General features: G+C 44.1%; 1 protein-coding gene across 1 annotated transcript in view; it reads left to right on the forward strand.

The window, feature by feature from the left end:
• The window catches only part of col12a1b (collagen, type XII, alpha 1b), a 115,683-nt gene that overhangs the window by 11,578 nt on the left and 91,140 nt on the right, over positions 1–12,965 (forward strand). The window contains exons 8-13 of the mRNA XM_070987133.1: positions 614–787; positions 1,341–1,631; positions 1,850–2,452; positions 4,631–4,909; positions 4,997–5,272; positions 8,148–8,420. Coding sequence (XP_070843234.1) covers positions 614–787; positions 1,341–1,631; positions 1,850–2,452; positions 4,631–4,909; positions 4,997–5,272; positions 8,148–8,420 — 1,896 coding nt within the window. The remainder of the gene's footprint in view (positions 1–613; positions 788–1,340; positions 1,632–1,849; positions 2,453–4,630; positions 4,910–4,996; positions 5,273–8,147; positions 8,421–12,965) is intronic.

A 12,965-nucleotide genomic window follows, 5' to 3' on the forward strand; every position in this document is an offset into this window, starting at 1 on the left:
GAAAAAAGGGAAGAATCAAGGGGAAAAAGAGCAAAGAAAGAAGAGAGAAAAGACAGAACAATAACAACAATTTTTTATGTTATGTTATTCTCAAAGTTCCCATAAAAATCTGAATCTACAAAGTAATCAAAGACCAACCATCAAAAAACTGTAGTGGAGTAAAAGAAAGTCTTCAATAATCAAATGCAGAACTGCACTGAAGTACAGTATTAGAGTGAAAATTCTCTGTTATTTTCCCCTTCAGATCAGTAAGTTCATATAGGATTGTAAAATTCACCAGTCTCAGAATGGAGTCCAACCAGTTTCATATTTACTGCCCACGCTGTCAGACTTTCCAGCCAGAGTAGAATAAAAAAGTTGCGGCTTGGCGTTTTTTTTTTGTTGTCGATTGGTGGCGAATCCAGCTGGAGAGCTTTTAATATGCTAACGAGGAAAACAAATGTTTGACGTCTTTGCAGATCGCTCGTTTCATCCAGTCCTTACAGACGTGGAGCCTCTGATACGGCGATCCTCACACGATGTGATAATCACCATAGTTGCAGCGGCACCATTTCCCTGTTTTAATAGATTATCGCTGTGAACTCACAACTTTTTTTTTCTTTGTCCGTTTTAGGTGTCCAACAGGCCGATGAAGAGGAGATGAAGCTAATGGCCTCCACTCCACACAGAAGCCACATCTATAATGTCGCCAGCTTTAACGCCATCAAGAACGTGCAGAGAGAGCTCATCACTCAGGTGTGCGCTGCCGTCGACGATCAGCTCAACTCGCTCGTCAGTGGAGAAGAAGGTGAGACATGCTAAAAAGTACTTTTATACCTGGTTTAAATATCACATCCATCCAAAGTTATCCATTTTCAGACTCCTATTGTCCCTCTGGACATTTCCTTAAAGCAGCACTTTAGAGAAATGAGAAGATCAAAACCACTCTTGTGTCTGTCGGCTAAATATAAAGCTACAGGCAGCTGCTGGCTAGCTTAGCTTTGCATAAGGACCAGAAAGACGGGGAAACAATTAGCCTGGCTCTGTCCAAAGGTAACAAAACCTACCTACCCACATCACTGAAGCTCCCTTATTAACATGTTCTGTGTGGGTAGTTTAATCCAGAAATCTTTATCCAGAGCCAGGCTAGCTGTCTCTACCCTTTTACAGCTAAGCTAACCCTGTGCGACCCCCAGTTTCATATTTAACTGACACTTATACGAGTGGTATCAATCTTCTCATCTAATTCTGAATGAGGTTTTCTATTTTTAGTCATTTTTATTACTCCTCCTCTGCACCAACACCATCGAGACATTTTTATTGCACAGATAATCCCATAATTCTGATTCTGATATTTGCAGTCATTGAGCCAGCCTCTAACCTCCAAGTCCTGGAAGTGGCCTCGAAGTCCATACGGGTGACCTGGGAGGCCTCTATTGGAGAGATTTCAGGATACAAGGTGCAGATGATGCCCATGCTGGCCGGTGCAAAGCGGCAGGAGCTGTACGTGGGCCCGGGCCAGACCTCGGTGGTGGTCAAGGACCTTTCTCCAGACACAGAGTATCAGATCAGTCTGTTCGCCCTGAAGGGCCTGACGCCCAGCGAGCCTGTCATGGTCATGCAGAAGACACAGCCGCTTAAAGTGTCCCTGGGTGGGTACAACACAATGATACAAGACTGATAAATAAATACACTAATGCAATACTAGCAATGATAACATGATTATCAGTTTTCAATTTGTAAATCGCATCAAGTCTTACTCATGACTTGGAAAGTCACACACTAAGCATGAAAAGTCTCACAATACAAGAGTAACATGCTACTACTGAAGTTACAACTCTGTATTCTTCTTTTTGTTTTTCCAATCTAGAATGTTCTCTCGGCGTGGACGTTCAAGCCGATGTCGTCCTCCTGGTTGACGGCTCCTACAGCATTGGCCTGGCTAACTTTGCTAAAGTGAGAGCTTTCCTGGAGGTGCTGGTGAACACCTTCGACATCGGGCCAGATAAGGTCCAGATCAGCTTGGTCCAGTACAGCAGGGACCCCCACACCGAGTTCTCCCTGAACACTCACCACGACCTGAACGCCGTGGTCAAGGCCGTGAGGACTTTCCCGTACCGCGGCGGCTCCACCAACACCGGCAGGGCCATGACTTACGTGAGAGAGAAGATCTTTCAGGCCGTCAGAGGGGCACGCGCCAACGTTCCCCGTGTCACCATCCTCATCACTGACGGGAAGTCATCCGACGCCTTCCAGGAGCCGGCCACCAGGCTGAGGAACTCTGATGTGGAGATCTTCGCGGTGGGTGTTAAGGACGCTGTACGATCTGAGCTGGAGGCCATCGCCAACAAGCCCGCAGAGACCCACGTGTACACCGTGGAGGACTTTGATGCCTTCCAGAGGATTTCCAAAGAGCTCACGCAGTCCATCTGCCTGAGGATCGAGCAAGAGCTCCGCAACATCCAGCAGAGACGTAAGTAATATTGCTTCAGTCCTCTATGCTGATGACAGTATGCTTTATTCAACTTCATCTGATCAATCTACTGTAGTTTTAGCGTTGGGGACATCTCGATTTGATCAGTTTTGTTCTGGTTTGTGTCAAATTCTGGACTGATTTTTGTCATATGAGTCAGAAAAGAAATGTTGAAATCAAGAGCCACCTTTATTATCACTACAATCAATCTGTAGTGGTCACTTGTTGTAGTTAGAAAGGTATTTTGTCGTTGTTTTGCATAAAAAAGTGTAAAGTTGGCTGTTATCTACTGGTTTTAACTAAAGTTTGATTGTATCTTCGCTTGTAGAGGTGAAAATGATGAATTACTTGTGTTAATTTCTTGGGTAATCCCACAGCAACCACCTCTCTCCAACAGATTTACTGTATCATGATTGTTTAGATATCAGTAAGCCTTTAACCAGGACATAACGGGCTGTGTGTCATGACTGCGCTGATAGTCAGAAGATCTCTCCAAAGCAAAGATTCACTCAGTGACGCAGTGATTATTCTGTGTGCTCAGTTCAGTTTGAGGATGTGCTTTTAAAGATTTAGATACAGGAAATTCCTTCATTCTCTGTGATTTTGGGCAGAAATGAGAAGAATGTGTAAATCATAGAAATCTCAAAGTTGACGCAAAAAAACGGAAATATGCTAAAAACGTTCTCATTTTTAATGATACTTTTGGAGTATATATATTATATATTTCTGGTATATGATACTCTGAACAGTGATGGATATGATGATCACTCTGTGGGCAAATGAATTTGCACTGTTATAGCATTATTTTCATTTAATTACACGTTTAATGAGAGCTAACAGACAAGAATTATGATTGAAGTGTAAACATGTAGTTATTGAACCATCACTTTAGCAGGTAGTTGCTGCAGCAGTCAGATGCATCTGTACCACCCTCACTGTGGGGGAGGACACAGAGGAGTACCAGCAGTTGTCCATATGCACACAATTACTTTCATGTCACTTTTCCAAGCGTGTCTCTTTCAACCGAGCCCTCCTTTTTGCCTCAATGTGTTTAACACATGGCCACCTTTTGATCTTTCAAGGGCAGACAGAGTTCCTGCATGTGGTATTAGAACTGGGTCAAGTAGTGGTTGCAGAGATTTCTTAGGATTTGTTTAAAGTGAGCTGAAGCACCGGATGACTCAGTCATTACCACCTCAGGACAGTTCAGACTGTCAAGTGTGTTGTCAGTCATGTAGCTGTAAACAAAGTTGACTTTGAAATGCATTCTTTGCACTGAAATCATTAGCCAACCCCCAACATCTGGTAGTCAAGTTTTAACAAGCAGGAAGAGTCACTTGGAAATGCTGTTTCACCCACTTAAAGCCAAATATTAATCACTCTGTTACTTTGCCAAAAGCAGCTTCCCAGTCTGCCGGCGTAGAATGTGACTCACACCAGCTTTGATTGACGATTATATAATTCTTATATAATAATGACTTTATGTCAACAAAGAGAAGTGTTCAGGAGCCCGAACGAGCCGTGCAGGAGCAGCTTCCATGCAGCACACTGGCTCAAAGAGCTCCCTCAGCGGGGAGCGTCTCAGCAGCCGCCCTCCTGATGTTTGTGTGACTGATGAAGCTGTTCGACGGGTTGAACATTGTACATCTTTATTAAATGACATGTAGCTCCGCCCTTCCACCCTCTGGATTCCCTCACTTCTTACTGTTGTCTTTGTTTTTAAAAGGAGTCTTTGTGGTTTTTCCTAGTGTACAAACCAACTTTTAACCAACCTGAAGGCTTAGCCCAGTTAGCATCATCTTTGGTGATCTGACTTTTTATTTAATGTGATATTTTATGTAATTTGTTCAGTGCTTGATGGTAAAAAAAAATGAAAGCTAGGATGTAAACTTTAGTGAATAAATTAGTCAGGGTTGATTCTTGCTCAATCATATGAATCTCTGTCATCAGTGACACTAAAATCACACACTGAAATTTGATGTTTAAACATCAAAGCATCTCCATAAATTCAGATGAGTTGTCTGGCCAGCTAATACATACGTATATACATATAAAAGCCAATGGTAGTCTATAAGTTTGTCTGTATCTGTGCATAATTAGATTCAGTCTGAAGATTCTGCATCTGCTTGTGTTTGATTGAAATTGCCCTCTAACTTTTGTACCGTCCACTCTCTCCAGAACTGGTCTCACCGAGGGACCTGTCCTTCTCAGAGGTCGGCCCCAGAAGCTTCCTGGCCTCCTGGGAGATTGATGCCACCAATGTTGAGTCCTATTTGGTTCAGTTCAAGCCAGCAGATGACATCAATGGGCATTATGTGTCCATGTCCTTGCCCGGGCACACACTCACCACCATCGTCCCCCGCCTCAACCCAATCACCCGCTATGAAGTCAACATCTATGCTCAGTATGAAAAAGGGGACAGCTTGCCTGCGACCGGCTATGAGACCACCTCAGAAGGTATTCATGTTCACTTGAGACATTTACCTTTATTTTCTATGCTGGTGAACGAGACAGTCGCACTACAGCTCATTCACTTTGTTGCAGAACTAGGCTCCGTGCAGAACCTGAGAGTATCTGAAGAGACCACAGACAGCTTCAGGGTATCATGGCAGCCGGCCCCGGGAGCCGTCACTCGCTACCGGTTGAAGTACGAACCTGTTGGGGACGAGAGGTGGAAGCTAGAGACGACCACTGTCGGCACGGAGACGACAATTGTGCTGGAGGAGCTTCAGCCCCAAACCACCTACCGCGTCACCGTCACTCCTGAATACCAGTCCGGCTCTGGAGCGCCGCTGCAGATCGATGGCACCACCAAAGAAGGTGACTGAGGCTTAATAATATGCTGTTAGAAACTAGAAGAAAGCACTGCTTGGTCTGTTTGTTTGCTCCATGTAAATGAAGATCTTGGCTTTTTATCCTCAGATTTAAACCTTTCCTGCAGTGTCAGAAGTGATCCAGGTGATTGTTGTTTGGACGTCCATGGTTACAGTGAAAATAGCTGACAGCTAGTACAGCATGTCTTCACATGATGTAGACTCTGACTGCTCGGAAACATGACACCACCTGTTTGCATCTACCCGAGCATGATGGGAAATGTAGTGCCAACATGCAAAATATTTTCATACTAAATGAAACAAGCAAAAGAAACCAAATCAATGAAAATTTACACTCACTACATTGTACTATAGCTCAGAATGCCCCATCAACAAGGTTCCTTTATCACTGGACCAATCACACGTCTCTTTGTGCTCATTTACATTATTTTCTGTGTGATGAAAATCTGACATTGCCTATAGGTGTTGCCATAAGTCTCTGAAAAGTGTAAAAACTGAGAAAAAACAGCCAAGAGTTCAAAGGGTTAACAGATAATGATCAACAGATCATGAACATTTGAAGCTCCAGTAGGTATTTTTCTTCCAAAACACATTCTGGGCCAGAACTTCAGCTCTGAAGTCCAGAAATCTGAGTAGCTGGTTAAGTAATCGTTCTGATCCACAACAGGTGCCTGCAGACGTCTTCTGATCATTTTGTTTGTGCCGTGGGACAGTAAAATCTATAAAAATCTAATAGTACCTTTAAATCACCAAGATGTTGGACGCAGAAAGCATTCTTGGTCCAAGCTGTCTTTCCGTGTATTTGGGTCATTTAAAGACCGAAATGGAAATAAGCGAAAGTGAAAATAACAAGTGGAAATGAGTGACATGCACACACAGTGACTATTCCTCCACACGGTGTTTTTTTAAAGTCATCGTCTGCCGTTTTGCATCGCCTGGGAGTGCCAGGAGTTCACACATTTCTGACCCCAGTGGAAAGTGAACTCTGCAGTGTTAGTACAACCTGCCACCCATCGCGCCCTGCGTCAGATCTGTCCTGCCTTACAGGGAGAGGAATGAAAAACAGACGGAAACACAGAAAGCTGGGAGATACAAGTGGGTCAAGATGTACTCAGAGGTGATAAACAATGCAGGAGGAGACTGGAGGAAATTTTAAGAAACATTTGGGATCTTTCGAAGCTTCTTGAAGGGAGATTATCTCATGGAGAAACTTCCAGCGGGGGCTGTTATCTTTAGCACTTTTAGGAATAAATTACGTATCTTCCGAAGATTACCGCCCTTGAGCCAAAACGTTGTAGACACAGCTGGAAACAAATTATATTCCTGTCCACCATAGCAACAGCATGTCTCTCTGTGTCTCGGTGCGCTCTTCCCCTCCTGGTTCCTTCAGCTCCTTCAGACGGGGCAGCTGCTTGTTGTCTGAGGCGAATTTTTTTGTATTTCTGACGGTTCGCAAAAAGAGGCTGGATTAATCCCAGCTTGCACCTCTTTGACATGAAACACCCAGCTGGCTCTCAGATGGATTTATGTTTTTCTCCCCCCCCTGCATGGCTTACAATACTGTTCCCATTACAGTGTTTACCGTGCCATGACTTTATCTCAGAACTATGAATTGATGCAGCGTCTGGAGGGTTTGCATGAGCTGCCCTTTCGCTTGCAGTCTTTTCCACCAAGTCCTGTGTTTGGACAAAAGTGCATAATACTTGGCCACAGAAGCCTCTGAGAAATACTTTACTCTGCCCTCATGCTCATATATCACTTAAAATCCACCACATGTTCATCAATCAGTAGGAAAAAACCTCATCAGACAGATGCAACAGTAAAACATTTCACAGTGACACTCAGCAGTAGGCGTTAACACCAGGGCACATGAGTCACCACTTTATTTTAACTATTATTTTCAAAGGGGAATTGTGTCAACATGCTGTACTTACAGTAATTCACATCCTGGTGGCTGCCAGGACAAACATAGTTTTCTACTGTGCAGCTCCTCTGGGAGGACAGTGTCCTGGTCAAGGACAGCTCACACAGAGTGTTTCTCATCCAGTCAAGGACATAATGCACAATTATCAGGCCACCGGTGTGCCTACACACTGTTTCTCAACAACTGCCCTGTGGAGCGCTAGTGGTGCATGCTAGTACTGCAGGAGATTTTAAAAAAGGATCATTATTAAGTTATGTAAGGACTAAAGGGTCTGAATGCAGCTCTGTCCAGTGGAGTCATGGGTGTAGAACTGGGATGTCAGCGGCTTCCTGCATTCATAAAAAGTTGTGAACCACTGCTACATCTACTGATCTTCATCAGTGTGTAACCTTGAAATGATTAGTCGATTCACATTCAATTATTTCACAACAATTTTAAGAGCCAGTTGTATTAAATAAGTCAAATATCGACTAAAAACACCAAATATTCTCTGGTTCCAGCCTCTCACTTGATGGTTTATTATTTGCTAACGTCATCTAAGCTCTTATGAGAAATAATTGCTAGATTAATCAATAATGACCAGAAAATCCTTTTAATTATTGATACAAAGCAAGGTGGAGAGTGAAGTCCAGGAAAAACAGTCTGTGGGCTTCAAGACTAATAAGTTTGTTTAATAGCACATGTGCTTACTGAAAACTGAATCTCATGTTTATTTTCTTTGAAGTTCAGAAATAATTGGTCTCTAAACAGGGAAAAACTGTATAAATAAATTAGAGAGTAAGACGAGTTTTGCATAAAGCGGTTGACTGATTTTTAATTATCGACATTTCTCAAGAAAGACAGTTTTCATGTGAAGAAAAGCAGAAATGTTCAATTAGATGCAGATTCTTGTTTGATGACTGGCTTCATCTTCTAACTTTCCTTCCCGCCCTCTCAGTCAGGGGATCCCCTCGTGACCTGAGGGTTTTCGACGAGACCGTGTCCTCCATGAAGGTCTCCTGGGAGCCGGCACCAGGGAACGTGCTCCAGTACCGCGTGGCCTACAGACCCTCTGCCGGCGGCCCCAAGAAGGAAATATCAGTGAAGGGTGACAACACGGCGGCCCTCCTGAAGAACCTGCAGCCGGGCACCCAGTACGACGTCTTCGTCAGCGCGAGATACCCGTCCGGCCTGGGTGACGCCCTGGAGGGACGAGGCACCACGCTGGAAGGTAAACCACCAATCTATCGCATTTATTGACTCACCTTTTAGCTCTGCTTTGGTCTCCACCAACTCCTGAATGTGCTGCTGAGCGGGTAGTGTCCTTTATCAGAGCTCGTTTGAGCTGTTGCTAGAAACACTCAGTCACAAGTCAGGAAATGTGCTACAGAACAAAAATTATGAATTGAAAGAGCAGAGAAAGTTGGGTGTTGATCCTTTGTTATTTTTAGATATTTTTTATATTTAATTCAGAATTAATAGCAACGCTTTCACTGACCTCATCTGTACTGTCAGACAGATTAACCTTTAGGAATGCACAGTGAATAAATAAACACGCCAAGATATCTTAATGGCTGTCTTTACAGCTAATGTAGAGACACAATATAAACAGTCTGGTAACTTAAACCTAGACATTATATCTGTGTCAGTTCTGGCTCGCAGCTGTGACCCGCTGATCCTCCCAGATTAAGTGATTAATCTATTTTTTTTATGACTGTGTTGCTCTACAAGCACAGCAAGCGTTTGAGGTTTTACTGCAATCACTGTGACTAAACCCGAGAGAGGGAGCAAGTCATCAGAAGGGCTCTTTAAACAAATCCAGCAAACATTTAATACCAGTCTGCCTTTAAGCTTTCAGAATCAAGACGGGCTGCAAAGGTCATGCTTATTGATACAGGGGAGTAATAATAAACAGAGCGAGAGGAGAGGGAGGTGGAGAGAAGGGAGAGAGTGGACGGAGAGCAAGAAAGCATCCAGCTTTCATTAGTGTTGAAGCGAGGCTAAAGAAAGTTAATTTCTTTACCACCTGGGTCGTTTTTTCATAGCTTTTGTCCATCACTCCTTTCAGCTCTGACAACAGTTTAGATGCTGTGTAGGGACCTGGACAGTGCACGTGTATGTGCCTCTGTTTGTACTATACTGAGTGTCAGCATTCATGTGTTCACACGTTGGTCGACTGGGCGCGCTGGGCGCAGGTGACCCGTGCAGACCCCTGCAGGCGTGAGCAGTCACAATTTATGTCACACTAAGCAAATGATGCTTGAAGTGAAAAGCTGTAACGTGGCGCCCTGGTGACTCAGCAGTTGCATTTCCAATGATGGATGTAGTTTAGTGGCGCTTGCTCACCGGTGCATCTGGGACGGTGGAGCTGTAGCTTTGCGAGCCACATATGGTAACAGTAACAGTGGACACAGCAGCCAGCCACACAGGCCGCGAGGTAAAGAGACACAGCAAGACCGGACAAGAATGCAACCCAGCTAAGCAGGGCGAGAAGGTTAGGAGGAGCAGGGAAGACTGACTCATTCCTGTCTCTGTCTTCCTCTCTGTTTATGTCTCCGTCTCCATGTGCTTCATGCTGTCTGTCTTTCTCACCTTCTGTCTCTTATCTCATTTCTCTTTCATGCTGTTTTCTTTACATCTTTACGTTTTGTGCCGCTCTCTTCGCCCTTCCCTCTATGGCTCTCTCTGTCTGTCTGTCTGTCTTCGTCTCTTCGTGTTATTCTCCCTCGCTCTCCTCGTCTCTCTCCTTCATGCTGTCAGTCTTTCTTTCCACCTTGTGAGGGCTTGCCTGGAATTTAATAGCGTTGTCCACAGTGTCTGTGTTTTGGCGTGCACAGCCTCCAGATGCCTCCCTGGTCGCAATGCCATGCAATCAACACAAACTTTTTTTTGTCTTTCCGATGCTTCAGGTGGACTTCACTGGCACAGTTCGGTGCTTTTGTTTCGCTGTGTTGCGTTCAGGACTTTTGCTTTGCATTGGTAAAGCCCTCAGACATCCCTGGTGTTGGCCCACATCAGAGGCAGCTGGCAGGAGGTTCCTCATTACCTTTGTTTGCCTCACATGTAGGGCGAAACCCACTCAGCTCTGCGGTGGAAAACTCAGCTGCACTGATACTGTATTCACATTAAAACCAGTGAGCTCACTCTTTCTTATTGTAAAAAACTCTTATTGTACAGTAAGCGCTCATGTTAAGCTTCATGGGGGCCTCATTTGTGCACAAGACTTTTCTCTTTACGACCGAATGGGAGCTAAAATGGAAAACTCTGCTTTGTGCCAAAATCAACGAGTTGCACTGTTTTCTGTAATATATCAAATCAAATTCAGCTCGTTGCCAAAACTACTGTTTAAATGCTACAGAGAGACTTTGCTTTCAATCTCTCCTAATTTGTTCAAACAATGGCACAGTTGATCCCAGGATAAAGTCCAATGACATTTGTATAAATGTGGTCCATCTTGCTCAGTTGTTTGTTGTAAACCTGTCCACAGCTGATATATAAAGGCGCTGCAGCTGCTTTTGGCTGTTTCTCACCAAAGTGCTTCACTTTTAGCACTCATTTGGAAAGACCCCAAAAAGTCGACATTAACCAGGACTTTCTGATAGCAAGGCCAGTAAAACACGATGCTGCCGTGGGATGGAAAACCTTTCAACACTGCAGAGAAAAGGGAACATTTCAGGAGTGACTAAAGGAAAACTTATTCTCAGAGTGATGAAAGCGCATTTTTGAAATTATACAGCTAATTTCCAATGGCTTCCATGAGGCGCCGATCCAAAAAAAACTGAAATGAAAAGTTGTAAAATCGGGGCGATGAGGTGTCTTTGAGGGGGTTTTCAAGGCAGTTTTTCATGTTCATGAACTGTATGTCGTCCTTTCATGACCCAAGTGTCCATTAAACTTAAACCTCATAACAGTCTGAAAATACATGGCTGTCAACCTTTAAGCCAAAAGTTGACTTTTTGCTTGCGTTAAGTCCTTTTTCTTAATTGTAGTCGTCGCTGTAATTGGCCCATTACCACAGCTTGTTACACCCTGTCACAATGACAGGCAGCTAGCTTTTAGCCGTTTTCACCTCTGCTAGCTCTTCAGGGAGCGCAGGTGAGGTCGAGGTTGGAGTTAAATCAAGGTTTGCACTTATTTTCCAAACATATGACAAGGTCTTACTTTCCAGTTTGGCCAGAAAGCTGCAGATTTTTAACCAAAACTGGGCTTCGCTTAATATTCCCGTGGCGATCTTGGCCGACAACGCGCTCCGTCTCTCTTTAGTTCCCAGTTTAATGTCGCGATGAAAGAGCGAACATAAATTTTAGGCCAAAAATTGACATCTCTTCAATTGTCACATGAAGGTGATAAAAATTACACAGGGAAAAGGAACATGAGTGCTGTGGGGTGTTATCCAGAGTTATCCAGCTATGGATTACTTAAAGAAAATGAATCACAGACATCAGATTTATCCTTCATTTTGCCCAGTCTGTTAAATGAAGTGCCATGAAGGCGACGCATTTATCCAAAGCACCAATAAGAGTGTGTTTATTTTGAAGCAGTGGCTGCCCTCATTGCTGGCTGGGTATCACTTACAGCTGCAGTCAACTGTCATTTTGATTCTGCTTGTCAATTTGACACTAATTCAATCTGAAGGCTGTGATTAACAATCTCTGCTCACAAATTCTCAGCTATTTCCCATACTCTTTGGTGAAAAGGTACAAAGAAAACATAGATATTCTTTGTGTTGAGTTGAATCTTTTGCTTGGCCTTATGTAAGATGATTCTGGGGTACTTTGATGAGGCTGGGGACATCTGATGAAAGTATGATCAATTGAAGACTACAAGCTTGGAAATGAAACATATCTGTTGATGTGGACTCAGAATGAACTGATCTCACCAGGCCTCCGTAGCTGCTCCTCATCTCTGCTGCAGGCAGCGTTAGCCGCTATTAGCACCACACACCTGAATCTCCTGGCTGAACCATCAGCGGCATCACTGCCTCCTCCTGGCAGCATCCCACCGAACTGTGCGTCTTTTGATGTTTTCTCACCTCCACACATCTGGCCAGTTGTGTAAAGTGGATGTGATTGTTGGATTGTCTGTTGCAGAAAGTTACAAAAATGGTTGGGTCATGCCCCGAGTTGTGAAGGAGGTTTCAGACGCTGTTAAACAACGCTGGATTAAAGCATCATTAGCGGCAGCTTTGGCTTTGGATGTGTTGTTTCAGGTACTGATGAGGATCCAGGAAGGCCGGTCTGAGGAATAGATCCATGAGTTTGAAGGCTCACTGAATGACTAAAGACTTCACGCTGCTTCATAATATTATCAGACAGGCTTTTACAGCTCTGAAAAGTTATCCATGTTCACCTTTTTACCGAATGAACTTGCATTTTTAGGGCCTTGCTGATCCAATGCAGTTTTAGACAGGATTTACCTTTTGATGTAGAGTCTTGAGTGAGTGATGAGTGTCTTTTCTCTCCCCCATCTGGGCCACACATACGAAAACTGCAGTCACTCTCTGCATTTCAAGGTGCTTTAAACGGCTGACGGTAGATGGAACATGTCGAGCAGCCAAGTTTATTCAAAGTAATAAGCCAGGAGACTTTCCACTGTGACGGTAAGGTTTCAACAGCAGGGAGTCCCAGACTGAGTCCCCCACCTCCAGCTTTGTGTCAGAGCAGCAGAGACGCCGCTGCTCAGAGAGCAGCAGAGGAAATCTTTAAGAAAGCATACAGAGGGCAGACCATCACGTGCCCTGCAGGTGCTGGAGAAGTCAGCGGTTCTGAGTTGTAGC

This window comes from Chaetodon trifascialis, chromosome 19 (assembly GCF_039877785.1).
Source record: "Chaetodon trifascialis isolate fChaTrf1 chromosome 19, fChaTrf1.hap1, whole genome shotgun sequence".
Taxonomy (NCBI): Eukaryota; Metazoa; Chordata; class Actinopteri; order Chaetodontiformes; family Chaetodontidae; genus Chaetodon; species Chaetodon trifascialis.